The sequence below is a fragment of the Gopherus flavomarginatus genome, chromosome 9, assembly GCF_025201925.1.
Source record: "Gopherus flavomarginatus isolate rGopFla2 chromosome 9, rGopFla2.mat.asm, whole genome shotgun sequence".
Classification (NCBI taxonomy): domain Eukaryota; kingdom Metazoa; phylum Chordata; order Testudines; family Testudinidae; genus Gopherus; species Gopherus flavomarginatus.
Genome location: NC_066625.1, coordinates 40,362,494 through 40,381,233, shown reverse-complemented (window position 1 = coordinate 40,381,233; position 18,740 = coordinate 40,362,494). Strand labels below are relative to the sequence as shown.

The window sequence follows — 18,740 nt, the reverse complement described above, 5'->3', positions numbered from 1 at the left end:
AGTGGCAGAACTAGGAATAGATTTCTGGTATCCTGACTCTAACCACTATCTTGCTGCCTCTCGTGGTACTTTCCATGTACCATATTCAGCGCACACACCCGAGTTGCAGTGGGGTGAACATTTCAGGGAGAGAACCCAAATCCATCTTAAGGAGCCACACTAGAGGCTGCCTGCCAGCACCAATGGCTCAGGTGAGCAAACTTCAAACACCCCCTTATGTCTCCACCTCATGGCAATGTACACTGGATGGGTGGAAGGGCCAACAGCAGCACCAGAATACACCTGCTGATTGTGGAAAGGGATTTTGGAGCCTTCAGGCCCCCCCAGAGCTAGATCCATTGGTAATTAAAAGGTTTGGTGGGATTCAGGATCCTGTCTACACTGCAGCATGGACCATGTTATGCAGGGATGCCTTAAAATGCTGTTCTACTTTGTAGGCCTACAACGACCTTTGCTGGGTTCCCAAACTAAAGAGATAGCTGGCTTTTTAACAAACAGCTCTAATGAGACTTGATGGCTGGAAGCCAGACAAATTTAGACTAAAAATAAAAGGGGCAAAGTCTTAAAGGGGTAATTCTCCACTGGAACAACTTACCCAGGGTCAGAGTGGGGTCTCTTTCCCTTGCAGTCTTTCAGCCAGGACTGGATGTCTTTTAAAGGGAGACATGCTCTAGCTCAAATAGCAGTTATGGGCTGGATGCAGGAATCATTATTTACAGGCCATTGCTATACAACAGGTCAAACATCATGGTCAGTTCTGAGAAGCTCTGACACTCTAAATAGAGCTTGTTAGAATGATATCCCACTCCCCCCCCCATGGAAAATTTGGGGGTTTCAGTAAAAAAAAATTCTTTTGAAATGTCACTGTCATGCTCCATGGGAGTCATACTGAGGTAACCGTGGCTGCAGGGCATCATGGGAGATGAAGGCTTTCTGGGGAGCCTAGTCTATAGAGAAGAATGTGGAATCCAAACTACAGCTCCCTTGAGGCAGCCAGGGCCGGCTCCAGGCCCCAGCGCGCCAAGCGCGTGCTTGGGACGGCATGCTGCGGGGGGCGCTCTGCCGGTTGCCAGGAGGGTGGCAGGCAGCTCCAGTGGACCTCCTGCAGGCGTGCCTGCGGAGTGTCCGCTGGTCCTGCAGCTCCAGTGGAGCATCCACAGGCACACCTGCGGGAGGTCCACCACGGCTCCGGTGCAGCATCTGCAGGCATGCCTGCGGGAGGTCCACCGGAGCCACGGGACCGGTGAGTGGCAGAGCGCTCTCCGCGGCGTGCCGCCATGCTTGGGGCGGCGAAATGGCTAGAGCCGGCCTTGGAGGCAGTATTTCAGAAACAAAATCATTTCAGTTTTCATGGTTGTTTTCTTTAAAGAAAAAAGTTTCCCAAAGCAAGCAGCTGCTTCTCTCTCTCTCTGTCACGCACGTGCACACACACACCCACAATTGAAAACCTACTGAAAAACACTGGAAGGAACATTTGCAGCCAGCCTTAACTGTGAAGCCTTGTGCTGTTCATAGCTTAAGGGACAATGGTTAGGTCCTATCTAAACTAAATCATGGAAACCTGCTTGTGTCTTGCTTTGCTTTCATCATGGCTTGGGACTGCTGTTGTGGGGTGCAGTAGAGTGTAACAATGCCCCCAGCCACGCACCAAATGGCCACACTAACCATGGCAAGAGATGGTCATATACAAGGGCCCTGATACATCAGTCTTCCCATTCCTCTCTGCCCTTCCCCCTCTATTACCTCCATCACCCTTGTTAGGGCCGGCTCTAGCCATTTCGCTGCCCCAAGCATGGCAGCATGCCGCGGGGAGCACTCTGCCACTCGCCAGTCCCGCCGCTCCGATGGATCTCCCGCAGGTGTGCCTGCAGATGCTCCACCGGAGCCGTGGGACCAGCGGACCCTCTGCAGGCATGCCTGCGGGAGGTCCACCGGAGCCGCCTGCCACCCTCCCGGCAACCGGCACAGCACCCCTTGCGGCATGCCGCCCCAAGCACGCGCTTGGTGCGCTGGGGCCTTGAGCCGGCCCTGACCTTTTTGCTCACCCTTGCTTTCAAGGGAGACCAAAAACAGAACAGGCATTCTCCAAGCAGTAGGAAAAAGGCACATTGTTTATTATTCCCACTTCACCCTGCCAAGGGAGTTTAAACTCACCGTACTCTACAAATAGTAGCTCAGCTCACTCCCAATCTGACCTGCCCACCTCTCATAGAATAAGAACAGAGTTCAAGGAATCATTTGTTTATTAAAATAAAAAAAAAAAATAGGGCCGGAGGCGGGTGCAGGAAGACAGATGCCTCCAGTTTGCCAGAGAAGTGGAAGCAAGGACATGAGCAGAGTATGAGAAGCCAGAGGGACACAGAGCCTAGAGAAGCCACACAAAAGAGAGAGATCACTCTGCCATTTTGCTATGAAAGCTTAGAGGGCACATTTCCGATTTTACAAAGCTACAGAACCTGCAGTCTATTTATCAGACCCAGCCTGTCAGCAATGAGGACTAAAAACCATAGAAAAGTTGTTAAAAATATATTTTAAAAGGGATTACTTTTCTTTAAAGGTATGAAGCCATATTCCTTCATAAATGTTTCATCAGAATCTCAGTGCTAGGCTCTTCTGTGGAATGGCTGCCTCTGCACGAAAAAGGCACAAAGGCAATCTGAAAAAAACTTGCCACTACCTGGTGTGTCTACGGGGATCCAGGTGAAACTCCAATGCAGGCTCTTGAGGGGCTGGTGGGGAAGATGATGGTGGTGCCTTCTGAAATGCAGCGTAAATCATGCTGGCTAGGGGCAGATCCAGCTCTTTCCTCTCATTTTGGCTAACACCCCCCAATTCTGTAGCTCCCCTTCTTTCTCTCATTCAAGCCCCTACCTCCTCTCAGCAGGGACTCAAAGGTGCCAAACTGCATGGTGGAAGGGTAATTGGGATAAAAATTCTGAGATCATCAAATTCATTTCACTTGTGAGCCCAGCAGATATTGAATTGGAAAGGTTCCTAAGGGGGACCTTTGAGTTGCTTCAGGTTTCCCAGGTGTAGCATGAGGAGCAGACTTGGCTTTAAAGCTCAGTCTTTGGGCAAGGTTACCAGGCAGACCATCCCCCTTAGCTCCATGCTGCCCTAAGGACTCAAAGGCAGGCAGGCAATGGGGTGCAGCCTTGCTCTAGGGCTCTGCAGAGCCAAGGTTGCTGCTGTGGGGTGGTGGGACACACGAGAAGGAGAGAGGAGGCAGTGAGCAGAGCTGGAACACTTCCCAGAGAAAGGGGAGGGCTCCTCTGTGGAGGTCAGGACTTGGCAAGGCAAGACTGAGTCCCATTGGCTGTGAGGTCAGAGAGCACAGTCTTTCGGCAGGCCAAGAGTGATGGGTTGTTGAGGAGGGTGTAGGCCAGCCCCCACCGGGCTCTCGTCTGCTTGGACTTGGAAGCCTTCAGCAGCCCCTTCGCAGGCTGCATCAGCTGGATCCCTGAAAATGAGAAAACCTCAGCATCACTCCCTCCTCCTGTGTGCCTACAGGGGGTGCCCACCATGTCTCTGGGTGAGGGGGGATTATTCTTCCTGCCCTGCACATGCCCCTGCAGAAAGATGGGAGGAGGAGAGGAATCCATAGCCTGGCAGTGCTGTGCCAGGAAGGAGCCTAGCCCCAGCCTCTGTCAGAGGGTGGAGATGGATGGCAGGAGAGAGATCACTTGATCATTGCCTGTTAGTTCACTCCCTCTGGGGCACCTGGCATTGGCCACTGTTGGTAGACAGGATACTGGGCTAGATGGACCTTTGGTCTGACCTGGTACAGTCGTTCGTATGATACCTCATATTGCCAGGCTGCCAGACAGCCACGTCGCACTGGGGAGAGGAAGAGGACATGCTTTCTCCTCAGTGCAGCATTATGCAGGGGGAGCCCGTGGGACACTTCTAAACTGACACTGCCCTTGACAGATTGAACTCTACACCCTCCTTTGTTCATGGCACCTCCACCTCCTTTGGCGGAAGGGTGAAACCACTCCCTAGCCCTCCCTTAGAAGGGCAACCAACATGTGGACCCAGCCTGCAAATAAGACCAGACATTTTCAACATGAGCTCCTTCCACTATCAGCACCCAGCATGGGAGTCTGTCCACAGACGCTCCCCCTGCCACCAGAAAATGCTGCTTCTCTTGGCTAGCAGTTCTTTAGCACTCAAAGCTGCGAAACAGGGAGGAAGCAAGATCTCACCTTCTTCCACATCAGTGGGTTTGAGTCCTGTCTGCCCCTCTGGGCCAGGTAATTGGAGAAGCAAGAAGCAAAAGGCTTTCATCACAGGGTGTGATTGGCTGACCTCAATTTTCAAGTAATGACAGTAAGTGCGGTAACCTGGAGGGGAACACAGGCCATGCATCAGAGTGTGTAGCAGAGTCCAGAGCATGTGCACATTCATGCAGGAGCATGCACACACGCACACACACACGGAGGAGAGCAGAATTCCAGGTTTTCTCCTCCTTCACAGAGGAATAGACTGCAGGGGGTGGGGAAATCTCAATTTGAGCTACTGCTCTGTAAATCCAGAGCAGTTCTGGAGTCACTCCAGATTCACACCAGTACAATCTGAGATTAGAACCTGGGCTGTGGGCTTCACACCCTAGGCCCCAGCAGCTTTGATGTCAAGAAAAGTCAAGTTTCACTAGAAACAGCTGGGGAGGGGGGACAAGGAAACCTACAACATTTAAAGGAAACAGGTTTTCAATAGCAAATAATCATGCAGTGCTGTTTTGGTAGCCAGATTCACTCCCACAGAACTCCAGCAGGCAATGTCAAGCTGCCCAGGCCCTGTATCTCATTTAAATGTGGCAGGATGGCTAGCTAGGTTACTCCATTCCCAGGTTCCATGCCCAGGGACAGTCCAGGAGTTAGATCCCTGCATCAGATGTGATGCACAGGATCCTTAGGTTAGTCTCAGACAGACATTCCTCGTCGATGACCCAGATCCTGCCAGAGCCATATTCTCCAGGAGCACCCCATTGGCTTTACAACATTGGGCCCAGAGGAGGAATGCCCACCATGAGTAAATGCCAGGACATGGTGGAGCAGTGTATGTTGGGTCCAGGAGGAGGCTATCGTGTCATTTACCTGGATCGAAAGCCTCGACGCCCCGATTCAGCAGGCTGATGTCCAGCTGGCAGAAATGGACAGCATTGTAAAGTGCAGAAATGACCATTCTCCAGACCCCAGCCAGGACTCCCACCAGGACATTGATGGGGAAGAGCAGGTAGGTCATGATGCAGAGAGCTCGCCTGGGGCAATGAGAGAGAGATGAAACAATACGGCCAGGAAGTCAAGAAGCCCACTCCCCCCTGACAAAGAGCCACTCGCTGCAGTAGTGATGCCCAGTGTTAGTGCGGTGCACAGCCAGCTATCCCTCTCCAAGGTTTCCACACTGCCAGGCTGCTTGGGGAAGATGAAGGAGACTGGCAGTAGAGTTTCTGCAACCCCTTTGGTTCTCCTCGCATCTCAGAGGACTTTACAACTCTCTTGTCAGTGACCACGAAGAAACACAGCAGCTTTTAGGAGGCTAGCAAGAGCTCACAGGCATGCTGGGAAGTTAGACCTGGTTTCAGGGAGGGAAAGGTTGTTGGCCACTGTGCTCGGGTAATGTCCTGGGCTCACTGCATGAGTTCTCTGGCCTGTGTTCTGCAGGGGACCAGACCAGACAATCAATGATCCCTTCTTGCCCTAGTATCTCAGGAATAGATGAAATCCCCATTTGTTCTTTACTGGAAAGGCGAGACTTCGGAGTGGTGATCACACAGGCCTAGGCACTCTGAGACTTAGTTTGAGGTCCATCCACTGGCTCCACCTCAGCAGTTACCATCCCCTCTGACAGGGTGATGGGAAGCTTCACCAGTGCTGGAGATGTGGGGTCCTTGGATGGACAGCACTGCCTCATGACCCACATGGGCTCACTGTGAGACCAGGTGACCTCTCAAGCCTTGTGGTGAACACAAGGTGAGAAGGCTTAGGGGGACCTGGAAGTTCAGATGCAGCTCTGGCATTTCGTACAGTTCAGTCCTGTGTCACCCAGCATACAGGTTTGTTCAAAGCCACATGCACCAAACCCAGACTATGTATCCTACAGTCCCTGGGACCAGAGACAAAGCAGTGTGCATGTTTAGCTTCTCAGCACCCCTTCACCTGTTGGTCAGCTCCTTCTGTAGGTGGTGTTTCTCTAGGAAGTGGAAATGAACAAGCAAGTTCTGCACGACCACAGCAAGCACCAGCGTCAGCCAGAAGGGCCTGGGCGAGGGAGAAGACAAAGAAGGGGCAGATTCCAGTCAGTGGGATTGCCTGTCAGTTGTTCATAGAGCAGATGATCTGAATGTTTGAGCTAGGTTATGGCATGGCCTGGAGGAGCCAAATGGGGGGCAGGAGAGGTTGAAGGAGCCCAGCACATGTGCTCAGGGGCTAGACAATTTGCAGCCCCTATGATTATGAGAGCATAGAAATTGCCACTTGCCAGAGTCCTCTGGGGAACAAGGGTGAATGAATTACAGCTCCTTCACAGGGGAATTGGCCTGCTCTAGGGAGGGCAACCATGCTGCTACCCCTCAGGAACTCCTGGGAGCAGGGCAGCCCTGATGCTCAGAGCTTCACAGCACAGTCTGGCCCGTGCTGAATTGTCTGCCCAGTATTATTCCATAGCACCTGCCACTGGAGGGTGAATCAGTGATTAGAGCTAGGGGAACCCCAAACCATATTTTGATGGTTTGACATGATGGCCCTGATTTGGCAGAGAATGGGGGTGGGGAGGAGAAGGAAGAGAACTCAGACTACCAGGCCATTAAAAGCATCCATAAATATCAGGGTCAATGCAGCCAGTGTTAAGCCCAAACCAAGCCCCAGGATCAGAGCAGCCCTGAAAAACAGACTTTGGGAAGCTTCAGATCTGGAGTCCTGCTTCCCAGGCCAAGCCAGTCTCTCAACAGCCTCTGCATGAGGTCCCCAAAACACACAGTCAGTCATGGCTGCATGAGAATTGTAGCCCACTCCTTCAGCAGGCACAAGGGCCTTATTTTCAGAAACGCTGGGCACTGGACAAGTCAGTCTCATGGGTGCCCAATGCCTCCTGCATAAGGAGGGAGCTACGCAAGGTAATAATCAGGATGGTGGAATAATCTTTCCTTTAGCCTGGGATCCATGTCTGCAGCTGGAAGATGCAGTTCTAGGGTTACCACCTGTCCCAAATCCATGGGACAACCCCAGCTGCGCCAGAGCTGGTCTGTTGTGCAGAAGGGCAACTGAAGAGCCTCAAATATACCTGCCCCCCCCCATGGCATTGCATCAGGATGCAGAATCTCAATGATGTGTGGATGGAACATCTTGACATGATGCAGCTGGGTTGTGAAGTTTGTTTCTTCAAGGGCAGCTGGTTACTTTGTCTTTATCACTTGCCCACCAGAGGTCATTTTGTGACTTGACTGAGTACCCATTCCCCATCTCCTTAGCCCAGAGCTCCCCAGTGCTGCCTGCTGGGTCTGAAGAGCACTTACCACATGTTCTCCAGGATTTTAAACAGATGCATATTTGTGCCTGACTGGAGTGGAATGACCACTAGGAAGGTGAAGCCCACAGTGCAGACAAAGAAAATCACTTGCTGGGTGAGGAGACCTTTGAGAGACAGAGCATCAGTCACAGTGGAAGAGGTAAAAAAATTGCCAGGAGAAGGGTGCAGGAATCACTATCAGTCTCTAGTAAGTGGGCACACAGCTACTGATGGTATTAAGTCAGGCACATTTCCTCTAACCCTATTTACTCTCTCATTAATGTTTCTCAGAGCTGCACCTTTTCCTTGTGCGATTGCACCTCTGCTCTGGGAGATACCTGGAGTTTGCCTGGCTTTACACACTACACATCTAGATTGGGGTTATTTCCAAGAAGCCTAAGTGAGTTAGGCACTCTGTTGCTATTAAATCTAATAATTGAAAATCAATGGGAATTGGCCCCTAAAATCACCTACATGCTTTTGTAAGTCTCACCTCATGCACCTAACTCCTTTACACTGCTTAAAAAAAAAAAAAAACCCAGCAACCTCAACCTAATTCCATTGACAACCTGTTACTTCCCCTCCCATCTATGTGTTAACTTACTAGTCTGTCATGTTCACACTCACATACAATTCATTAATGGATTTAATTGGGAGAAATCAGCATTTTCTTACCATGTGGCTCATTAGTCACACTGAGAAGAGCCAGCTCTGGAGTCTGGAACTGTGATTTCTACTAACAATCACACCAAGACCAGTAGGGTCCACAGGAGCAACGATTCATTTAACCTGATCTAAGAGATGAGCAGCTGGAGACCGTACACCACACTGCTAATTCATTCAGCTCACCAATGTAAGAACTTTAAAACTAGGAGTTCAGAAAAGCATCACATTCCCAGCATCAGAATGTGTGACTCATGTATGTTCTTTCAGGATCCCTAAGGCAATCTGCCCCAGCCCCCACCTCCCCCGCCCCCAGATCATGAGAGTTACAGGCCTGCCACTTCACTACTAGGGAAAGTGCAGCTTAACAGCCCTGCAGACTGAAGCCCACCACTTATCTATCAGTCAGATGCAGCAGAGAATGGGCAAGCTTCCCTCCCACATGTGTAAGCCCATCCATCTTAGGGGAAGGAATAGCTCAGTGGTTTGAGCATTGGCCTGCTAAACCATAAGTTCAGTCCTTGAGGAGGGCCATGTAGGGATCCGGGGCACACAAAAAAAAAATAGTTGGGGATTGGGCCTGCTTTGAGCAGGAGGTTGGACTAGATGACCTCCTGAGGTACCTTTCAACCCTGATATTCTATGACTCAGAAGGCTACTTTTGGGTAGTGGGAAGGTCTCAGTGCTGAAATAGCCGAAAAGGTCAATTAGTGCCTGCCCATTATGGTCAACCTTTGCTCCTGTTCCATTTATCAAAGGTTAATGGGGGTTTAGTACAGGGTTACTAAATCTGTTGGATTTTCCAAGGGGTCAATAGATTGCTTCTAACTATGTGTAGCTTCTTCCAATAGGCTTAATGCCATCTATAAAAACATACCCTACTTATGTCTGGAACATGCTCATGACATCTATTAACCAGGGTTGCTCAAAAGATTTTCCATCTGAGAGGTATCCAGGCCTACTAAACAAGATTTGGGGGAATTTTAAACAAAGGATCCATCTTCTGTGGAAGGTTCCACTTTTACCGACAAACCAAACTATTTCCATTTCCATATCCTGGTGTGGTGCTTCCTGAGTGCTGCAGTTGGTGTCAATCCTGGACGTTCCATTGAGTGTGAGTGGAGCTCTGCCAATTGATACCAGCTGAGGAGTTGACCTCACATATCTCAATTACGCCTAAGCATTTACCTAGAGCCTGTGACAATTCAACTCTTCCCTCCAAAGCCCCAGCCCATGACACCATCTCTTAGACCTAAGGACCAACAGAGTGTTTTGTTCCTCTTTGAGGAGGAGTTACCCAAGCAGGCAAATGCAGTCTGGAAGCTGGCAAAGCTCATCCAACAGACCAGAGCCTGTTGGGAAGGGCAGAGCATCCGGGCACGGTAGAAGACATCTAGGACATCCCCTCGGTACAGAGCCTTCAGATTAGCCCTGTGGAAAGAGAGGCCAGATAGATCTTTTATGCATCCAAACGCAGCATGGGAAATGTGTGTGTAGGGGCGGCATTTTGGTTCCATGACCAGGGTTATCCCAACCCCTGAAGGAGTTCAGAGCAGATGGGTAAGCAACAAAGCTAGTATGAAGGAGAGTATGTGAGAGTCCATCACTCCACCCACAGGCCCAGTCTCCCCACGTTCCACTACCCAGGGAGAGGTCAGATGGGATAGGGTGGGGGAGACGTGGAAAGCTCTCTCTGGTCCACCGTGGTGAGGCTTGGGAACAGAGAGTCAGAAACAGGCTCTCACCTGTGCATCACCAGGGATCTCATCAGCATGGAGAAGGTGAGCAGGCAGGAGAGCACAAGGGAGCAGACATAGCACACTGTAAGGGAGCAGACAGGGACAGATGTCATTTGAACCAGAGCAATACAATTGATTGTGCTAGATCCAGAACTGCACCCAGCCACTGCCCACCATTCAATGGACCTTCCCCCACACATCTCCCTGACACTGATTTACAAGTTTATTGTGGCATTTTCATTGCTGCATCTCTAGCACTGATGAAAGGTGCCAGAGGGACAGAACTGGATGACTTCTGGCTCTGTTTATGCAGCCACTGCAACATATGCAAGGGCAGCATCACACTTCCCAGCACTGTTCCGTTAGCACACTTCCATCCTGCCCCAGAGGGATCTCCGCTAGCATCCACGGCCCATTCAATCCTTGGCCACTTTGCTAAAACTGGAGGAGGGGAATGGGATGGTGTGATGTCGTTGCTTGTCACCTGGAGAAACCACCTGGTGGTTAATGCACTGGACTGGGACTCAAGTTCAGCTCCTGGCTTTGCCTATGTGACTTTCCATAACCTCTGTGCCTCAGTTTCCCTACATGTAAAACAGGGACAATATTTCACTATCTCACGGGGGCATTACATGGATACATTCAGCAGCCTCCCACATGCTTGACTCCTCCAGTGATTGGGTGGGATGCAAAGAGCCAGGCCAGGCTAGCTTGTATCATGGAACAGAACTCCCACCTGACAGGAATGACAGCCGATAACTACAGACCCACACAGACACACATCGTCACCCTAGGGTTAGAACTCCGCAGCCATAATACAAAGTCTGGCTTTGAGCCAACCACTGCCTGGTTAGACATCCCCATCTTCCAGCCTGGTTTGGTGGCTGCAGTGAAAGCCTCCAGCTAGGTCATTAAAGACAAGAGTCCATCCTTCCTGGGCTATCCAAGTCCAAAGCAAACACAGAAGAGCCGGTCACCCCGGTCTCAAAGCTGTGCCCAGCTACTCCAAGTCTTTTTCATCCTTCAAATCAAGCAGCGAGTGACTCCCAGGGCTCGCTACCTGGATTCTCCCTCTGGGTCTCTGCCCCCCACGCCCTGGCCTGAATTAGCTATGTGACCTACTCAGCACGTGACTTCACTTCTTTTCTCCACTAAATGTTACAGATGGGGCAGGACCTGTCTTCCTTTAAAAGGACCACTCACCCAGAGACAGGCTCCATAGTCATTCCCAGTCAGCCACTCTCTTCCCACCCGCACTCCCTCCCCAAGCACTTAGTGAGTCTACAAAAATGGTTAGACACTTTCAAAATGTCACAGTAGAAATCAGCCAGCAGAAGTGTGAAAGAAATGACAGCCTGTAAAAATATCTTTGAAAGGGGGGGCTGGGATGGGGAGAGAGATGTCAGGAAGACAATCGCAAGCAGAATTTTTAATGTGTCACTGTTTGCAAAGAAGTGCTGCCATTGTTAAAAGTGCATAAAGGTGAGGCTGACTGAACAGGGGGGGCACCATGCTAGCCAGAGGCAATAGAGCCAAGAGCTCATCTGCCTGTCCTTCTGTTGGGGGCTTTGAATTAGCCACCCCTCCACACCAGGGCTTTGTAGTTCTGCACTCTAGAAGCCATCTGCTCAATTCCAACACATATCAAAGTCCCCCTGAACAATAGCATCTGTAGCATGGAATTGCTGTCTGTGGATACATTTCTCCTCTTGTTCCCCTTCCCTGCTTGGCATTCACAGCACTCTTTGTTTGCTGGCATGAGACCAGTGTTTTCTTTTCATATCTCCTTCTCTCTGCTTTTGCAGCAGCATCCACATTTTAGAACTTTGCTTTGCAGTCTGGCGGGGGTTTTAGCGACCAGGCCTAGAAATTCCAGACCTGGAAAGAGTCAGGAAAAGAGCTGACATCTCCTGCTTGGTGTAAGAGGCACACAAACTATTTCAAACAGTGCCATCTCTGGCTTGACGTTACCACCATATCTCACACTCTTTAGCATCCAAAACCCACTGTGAGGCAAGGCAGAGCTGTTATCCCCATTGAACTGATGGGAAAATGGGGGCAGAGAGACTAAGCGATTTGACCAAAGTCACATAGGGGAGCGTGTGGCAGAGAAGAGAACTGAACTGGGGTCTTCCAAGTACCAGGCTACTCCCCTAACCTTTGGGCTATTCTCTTCACTGTCCAAGACTCCTCTCCCAGCAGCCCAGTATTCCAGTTTCTACAGTTTCCCTGTGATTGACGCCCATTACCATAAATGGACATACAGCCCCTGCACTGAGCCATCCCACATGGCATACCTGTGCACCTAATGCTAAGAGAAAGCAGGAGAAGTGTGTGTATGTTGGGGGAAATGAATCAGAGGGGAGACGAAGGAGAGACTTCAGACAGATCATCGCAAAAAACCACGCTCTGGGCCTTTTAGAAGTTGCTAGTGGGAGTAATTTTCAATGGCATCAAAGCACCATTAGGCACTCACCTCCCAGTGACTGGAAACCAGAGTCCTGTTACATTAATTTTCCTGGCATCCTTCCAGAGGACCAGGTCCCCTCCAAATTTCAAACTAACCTCTCAGAAAGACTCAGAGGACAGTGCAGCATTTCAGATCATCCCAATTCCCATGACTACACTCCAGTCTAAAAGTTTCTCCTATCAAACCCCTCCCATCAACACTACCACGGGGGGGCCCCATAAGATCAGCTGTTGAACCCCAATTCAGTGAGGTACCTATGCACATGCCTCACTTAAACACTTGAGTAGCAAGACCCCTTGAATACTTCTCTGGGCATTTGCTTTGATACCTTGCTAAACTGAGGCCTCAAGGCAGATCCACAGTCCAATGATGTCAACGAAAAGACTCCCATTGACTTCTTTGGATCAGACTTTTGAACTTTTAATCTCTTACATCCAGTAACTTCTCTCCCAGCACCAACCACGCCCCACCTCCCTGTATACCCACAAACAATGGGATTAGCAACACGCTCAGGAGCAGGGACAGAACCCAAGAGTCACAGTGCTCAAACTCCGGTTTCAAACATTACATACTGCTTTGCAAGCCAGTCTAGCTGATGGTCACCACCCTGCTACACAGGTGTCTCTATTACCATGGGACAGATGGCTCAGTGACAGACTACTGCCCTTAGTTCCATTTAGTTAGTTATTTTTACTTATTAAAAAGAGATAGACAAAACAAACCCAAGCAGCTGCCGCCCTCTCACTCTGGGGAGCTGGGAGTTTGCTTTGGTCTGTGCAGCTTTGTGCGAGCTGAATGGGAAGAGTTGATACTTAAATGTTAAGAGGTCAGGAATTCTTTGGTGCATCTTGATCCTGAGGTCAAGTATCAGAGGGGTAGCCGTGTTAGTCTGGATCTGCAAAAGCAGCAAAGAATCCTGTGGCACCTTATAGACTTTTTGGAGCATGAGCTTTCGTGGGTGAATACCCACTTCGTCAGATGTATGTAGTGGAAATTTCCAGGGGCAGGTATATATATGCAGGCAAGCTATAGATAATGAGGTTAATTCAATCAGGGAGGATAAGGCCCTGTTCTAGCAGTTGAGGTGTGAAAACCAAGGTAGGAGAAACTGGTTTTGTAGTTGGCAAGCCATTCACAGTCTTTGTTTAGTCCTGAGCTGATGGTGTCAAATTTGCAGATGAACTGAAGCTCAGCAGTTTCTCTTTGAAATCTGGTCCTGAAGTTTTTTTACTGCAGGATGGCCACCTTAAGGTCTGCTATAGTGTGGTCAGGGAGGTTGAAGTGTTCTCCTACAGGTTTTTGTATATTGCCATTCCTAATATCTGATTTGTGTCCGTTTATCCTTTTCCGTAGCGACTGTCCAGTTTGGCCGATATACATAGCAGAGGGGCATTGCTGGCATATGATGACGTATATTACATTGGTGGACATGCAGGTGAATGAACCGGTGATGATATGGCTGATCTGGTTAGGTCCTGTGATGGTGTCGCTGGTGTAGATATGTGGGCACAGTTGGCATCGAGGTTTGTTGCATGGACTATTTCAAATTTGATGACAATACATATCTCCAGATCAGTGGCACCGCTATGGGCACCCGCATGGCCCCACAATATGTCAATATTTTTATGGCCGACCTGGAACGACGCTTCCTCTGCTCTCGTCCACTCATGCCCCTTCTCTACCTACGCTACATTGATGACATCTTCATCATCTGGACCCATGGGAAGGAGACTCTGGAACAATTCCACCACGATTTCAACAGCTTCCACCCCACCATCAACCTCAGCCTGGACCAATCTACAAGGGAGGTCCACTTCCTAGACACCATGGTGTAAATAAGCGATGGTCACATTAACACCACCCTATACCGAAAACCTACCGACCGCTATGCCTACCTTCATGCCTCCAGCTTCCATCCCGGGCACATCACACGATCCATTGTCTACAGCCAAGCACTGAGGTACAATCGCATCTGCTCTAATCCCTCAGACAGAGACCAACACCTACAAAATCTCCACCAAGCATTCTCAAAACTACAATACCCGCACAAGGAAATAAGGAAACAGATCAACAGAGCCAGACGTGTACCCAGAAGCCTCCTACTGCAAGACAAACCCAAGAAAGAAACCAACAGGACTCCACTGGCCATCACATACAGTCCCCAGCTAAAACCCCTCCAACGTATCATCAGGGATCTACAACCCATCCTGGACAATTATCCCACACTTTCACAGGCCTTGGGTGGCAGGCCAGTCCTCGCCCACAGGCAATCTGCCAACCTGAAACATATTCTCATCAGCAACTGCACACCGCACCATAGGAACTCTAGCTCAGGAACCAATCCATGCAACAAACCTCGATGCCAACTCTGCCCACATATCTACAATGCCCCTCTGCTATGTACATTGGCCAAACTGGACAGTCTCTACGGAAAAGGATAAATGGACACAAATCAGATATTAGGAATGGCAATATACAAAAACCTGTAGGAGAACACTTCAACCTCCCTGGCCACACTATAGCAGACCTTAAGGTGGCCATCCTGCAGTAAAAAAACTTCAGGACCAGACTTCAAAGAGAAACTGCTGAGCTTCAGTTCATCTGCAAATTTGACACCATCAGCTCAGGACTAAACAAAGACTGTGAATGGCTTGCCAACTACAAAACCAGTTTCTCCTCCCTTGGTTTTCACACCTCAACTGCTAGAACAGGGCCTCATCCTCCCTGATTGAACTAACCTCATTATCTCTAGTTTGCCTGCATATATATACCTGCCCCTGGAAATTTTCACTACATGCATCTGATGAAGTGGGTATTCATCCACGAAAGCTCATGCTCCAAAATGTCTGTTAGTCTATAAGGTGCCAAAGGATTCTTTGCTGCTTTTGTTGATCCTGAGGGTAAGTTTCAGTATCACAGAGATAAATAACCTGTTTCTTGGATAGTCTCAGCAGAGAGCTCCAGGATGGAGGAGTGTGTAAAATGGAGGGAGGAAGGAGAGGCATATAGACTGAACACCCCCTTCAAGCTTTCCTTGCCATCGTCTATGCTTTACCAGACAGAGGCCTTTGGATTTAGGCAGGGAAACGAGATTAGGATCATGGGCACCCTCAGCATCAAGCTCAACAGACTTGGAGAGACTCACCTTCCAGTGACCAGAGATAGTATCTGACTGTGTCTAGCTCCCGCTTCATGTCTCCAGGGACACCTCCCGGGTTCTCCGAGGGCACAACACCAAACTGAACCAGAAGGACGGTGATTTCCTTTGTCATCCCTCCCCTCACTATCTGAATGTTGGGGATGAAGACGACAAGCAACAGCAAGGCCACCTGTGAGCCAAAAGCCTGGTGAGCACTACAGACAGTGTGCGAGGGAATGTGCTCATGCACGTGCACCAACAACCTGCCCACCTCCACTGTGGTAAACTCCCACCCCAGAGCAGCTGCTGATCACATCCTGGACACTGCCATGGATTGGAGGAAGCAACGGGGAAGTGGGTGCCAGAGCCTCAGACACAATGGAAAGGTGACAGCAAGAAAGGAGTTAAAAACTCCAGTCCGGTATGCAAACTGGGACTGGCCTGAGGCTGCCAGAGCAAGAGTCCTCAGTTCCAGTCTCTTGCTCATTGTGCTGGCAGGAGCACACAAAACAAACACCAACAGAGAGAGCTGTGGGCAGCTGCCACATCTAGCCCTGCTGCAGATAGAAAGCAGGGCTGTGACCAGAGCCTGGTCCTTGCTGAAGCTGATCACCCTGCCACAGCACAGTGACAGCAGCATTGAGTATAGAGGGGTGTTGCAGGCTCCGTCAGGCAGGAGTGACCTTTGGGACAATGCAGTCTGTCATTGAGGTTAATCCTGCTTGCTCCCGGAAGAACCCTCGCAGTGCCCAGGTCAAGCCACAGAAGGGATAGGACAGGTGGGGAAGCCTGGCAATTGGATGGGGCTGCCCATCTTGTTTCCACACTCACATGGAATGTAAGTAGGGCATGGGAAACAACAGCACAGGCTGTCAGGGCCAACCATGGGTCCAGAAGGGGCATTGACACAGGCTTACCTGGTAAACAGCAATCACAGCTGTGGTTACAGAGAGAACCAGCTTCAGAGGAACCTGGAACCCTGAAATCCCAGAATGATAGGGGGACATATGAGACAGGAGACCAATTCCAGCTTGGGGCTTAAGAGCAGCAGGGTGGCAAGTTAGCAAAAGGCATCCATCTGAACTTCAGTTCCTTCACAGTGTCAGTCAGTGTAAGTGTGTGCAGACTCACCCCTGCAGCTGGTGTCTTAGGGAATTAGCTCAATTTCCAGCCCAGAGCGCCCTCTGCTGGCTGGTGATCTGCCACAGCTTGGCCCCCGTGTCCCTCTCAGGATCCCGGTGCCCCTTTAGCTGGGTGCTGCTCCCCTCGCAGTACCCCCACAGTTCTGGGTCTCCCCCTCCCAGGGGAACCCCCCACCTCCTATCCCCACCTTGCCTCAGACTGTCAGTAGCCAAGACATCACTCAGCCCCCATTCACTGGGGTAGACTGCAGTGTATCAGCCACTCATCACATGCAAGGTTGGGTTGGACCTGCTGCCTCTCTCTGTAGCTGGGCTGCCACTCCGCAGCCCCAATACTGGTCTTAGACCCTCAGCTAGGCCCACAGCCTAGGGGTTTTCCAGGCTGGAGCTCCCTATCTCCTCTAGCCTTCCCCTAGCCCTGCCCCACTCCTAGTACCCTGCTCAGCTCCCTAGCAGCCAGGCCCTTCTTTCTATAGAAGCAGAGAGAGACTCTAAGTGCCTTGCTTCCAGCCTTTTTATACAGGCCAGCTGTGGCCGGATTGGGGTGTGGCCCAGCTGCAGCCGCTTCCCCAGTCAGCCCAGCTTTTAGCCAGGCAGGAGCAAGGGACCACCCTGCTACAGTCACTCTCGCCATCCATCTAGTTTTGTTACATCTGTTTGTAGCTGTCTGACACCTCTCCTTCCACCCAAAAGCATCCCCACCACTATAGTTTCATCCAGGCCTTCCTCAGTGCATCTAGATTCCAGATTCCACCCTCCACTCATCTGTCGATGCAACAACAGTCAACTGAACTGCTAAACAAGTGCATGAGGGAAGAAGCCTAATGACACAGAAACCTTCATGCAATCTGGGACACAAGGATATTATGCCAATGGAGTTAGCCGCTCCTTGCAATGCCTCAAATTTCCTCTCACAAAGATGACAGTTCATGCAAATTGAGGAGTTGTGCATATTTAGAATGGCAGCTGCCTGGGCATAGATGCTTTGAGAGAGAGAGAGACAAGAAACACAGTTACTTCACATGGGAGGAAGTCTGGTGCCAGAGACCCTGATATGCCTAAGAACGCATCAGAAGATCTTGTCATACAGTACCTTCCTGGGGTGTGTAGATGTAAGAACGTAAATACATCTGGGCCCTCAGAAGGAGACTTACTTTCCTGGAGCTGGAAGAGGAAGAATTGCGATGAGTCAGGTATGAAACATTTGGCCCAGAACAAAAGCACTGCTTTGTTTTTTAACACTTATCGATCAGCACCAACAGCCTGCCCTCTTGGGTGGAAGTTCTGATGAAGCTAGTATTCTGCCAATACATCTCAATCCTGACTTGTAGCATGCACAGCCACTCCAGCCCCAGGCTCCCCATGCACAGCCCGGCCAATGTGTGTGGTCCTGAGCTTACCTCCTGCTCAGCTACTCAAGAACAGCTTCCTTTCTAAACAACAGCAAATAGCACTGTTCAGAGCAGTGTTTCTCAACCTTTCTGGGCCAGTCACCCCTCATTTTATGTCAAAATTGTCAAAATGGCCTTATATTTGGTATAAGGGTAAAGAAGTGTCAGTGATAACAAGAGTAATGGAATCCAAAGTCAGAAGGGACCAGTGGGATCGTCTAGTCTGACCCTTGTATGAGATGGGTCATAGGACTGCCCTGAATTCCTGTGTGAACTACAGCATGATGGTCATGTATGAAACTCAGTATAGATTACATTTGCTTTTCTAATGTGTGTGTTTTGAGAGAGTGACAGAATACTTGACATTGGAGGACAAAGGTGCGTGGAGAAGGGAAAGAGAGATTTTCTTTGCTTTAGACTGTAATGAAGTTTTCCATGTCTCATAACTAAGGCTGCGAGCTTGTCACGGAGGTCATGGAATCACAGAAAGTCACGGAATCCGTGACTTCGGCAGCCGCTGATGCAGCTGGCCTGGGGGCTGCCTGAGCAGCTCGGGTGGCCCCTGGGCTAGCCGCACCAGCCGCTGCTGGGGCAATCTTGGGCCACTGCCCACCCCACCCCCCCAGCAGGTGTTTGGGTAGGGGGCTCAAGGCTGGTGTTGGGGCACGGGAGGGGGTGAGGGCTCTGGGC

At 50.2% G+C, this 18,740-nt stretch overlaps 1 protein-coding gene across 1 annotated transcript in view; it reads right to left on the bottom strand.

Annotated features, from left to right (window-relative positions):
- Nucleotides 1-2,276: 2,276 nt before the first annotated feature.
- STRA6 (signaling receptor and transporter of retinol STRA6) overlaps nucleotides 2,277-18,740 on the bottom strand; it is a 40,188-nt gene continuing 23,724 nt past the window's right edge. Inside the window, exons 8-17 of the mRNA XM_050968207.1 lie at nucleotides 17,753-17,823; nucleotides 16,435-16,496; nucleotides 15,524-15,707; nucleotides 9,915-9,990; nucleotides 9,467-9,600; nucleotides 7,514-7,631; nucleotides 6,159-6,260; nucleotides 5,097-5,260; nucleotides 4,206-4,343; nucleotides 2,277-3,460 (exon numbers count right to left, since the gene is read on the bottom strand). Coding sequence (XP_050824164.1) covers nucleotides 3,282-3,460; nucleotides 4,206-4,343; nucleotides 5,097-5,260; nucleotides 6,159-6,260; nucleotides 7,514-7,631; nucleotides 9,467-9,600; nucleotides 9,915-9,990; nucleotides 15,524-15,707; nucleotides 16,435-16,496; nucleotides 17,753-17,823 — 1,228 coding nt within the window. The 3' untranslated portion in view covers nucleotides 2,277-3,281. The remainder of the gene's footprint in view (nucleotides 3,461-4,205; nucleotides 4,344-5,096; nucleotides 5,261-6,158; nucleotides 6,261-7,513; nucleotides 7,632-9,466; nucleotides 9,601-9,914; nucleotides 9,991-15,523; nucleotides 15,708-16,434; nucleotides 16,497-17,752; nucleotides 17,824-18,740) is intronic.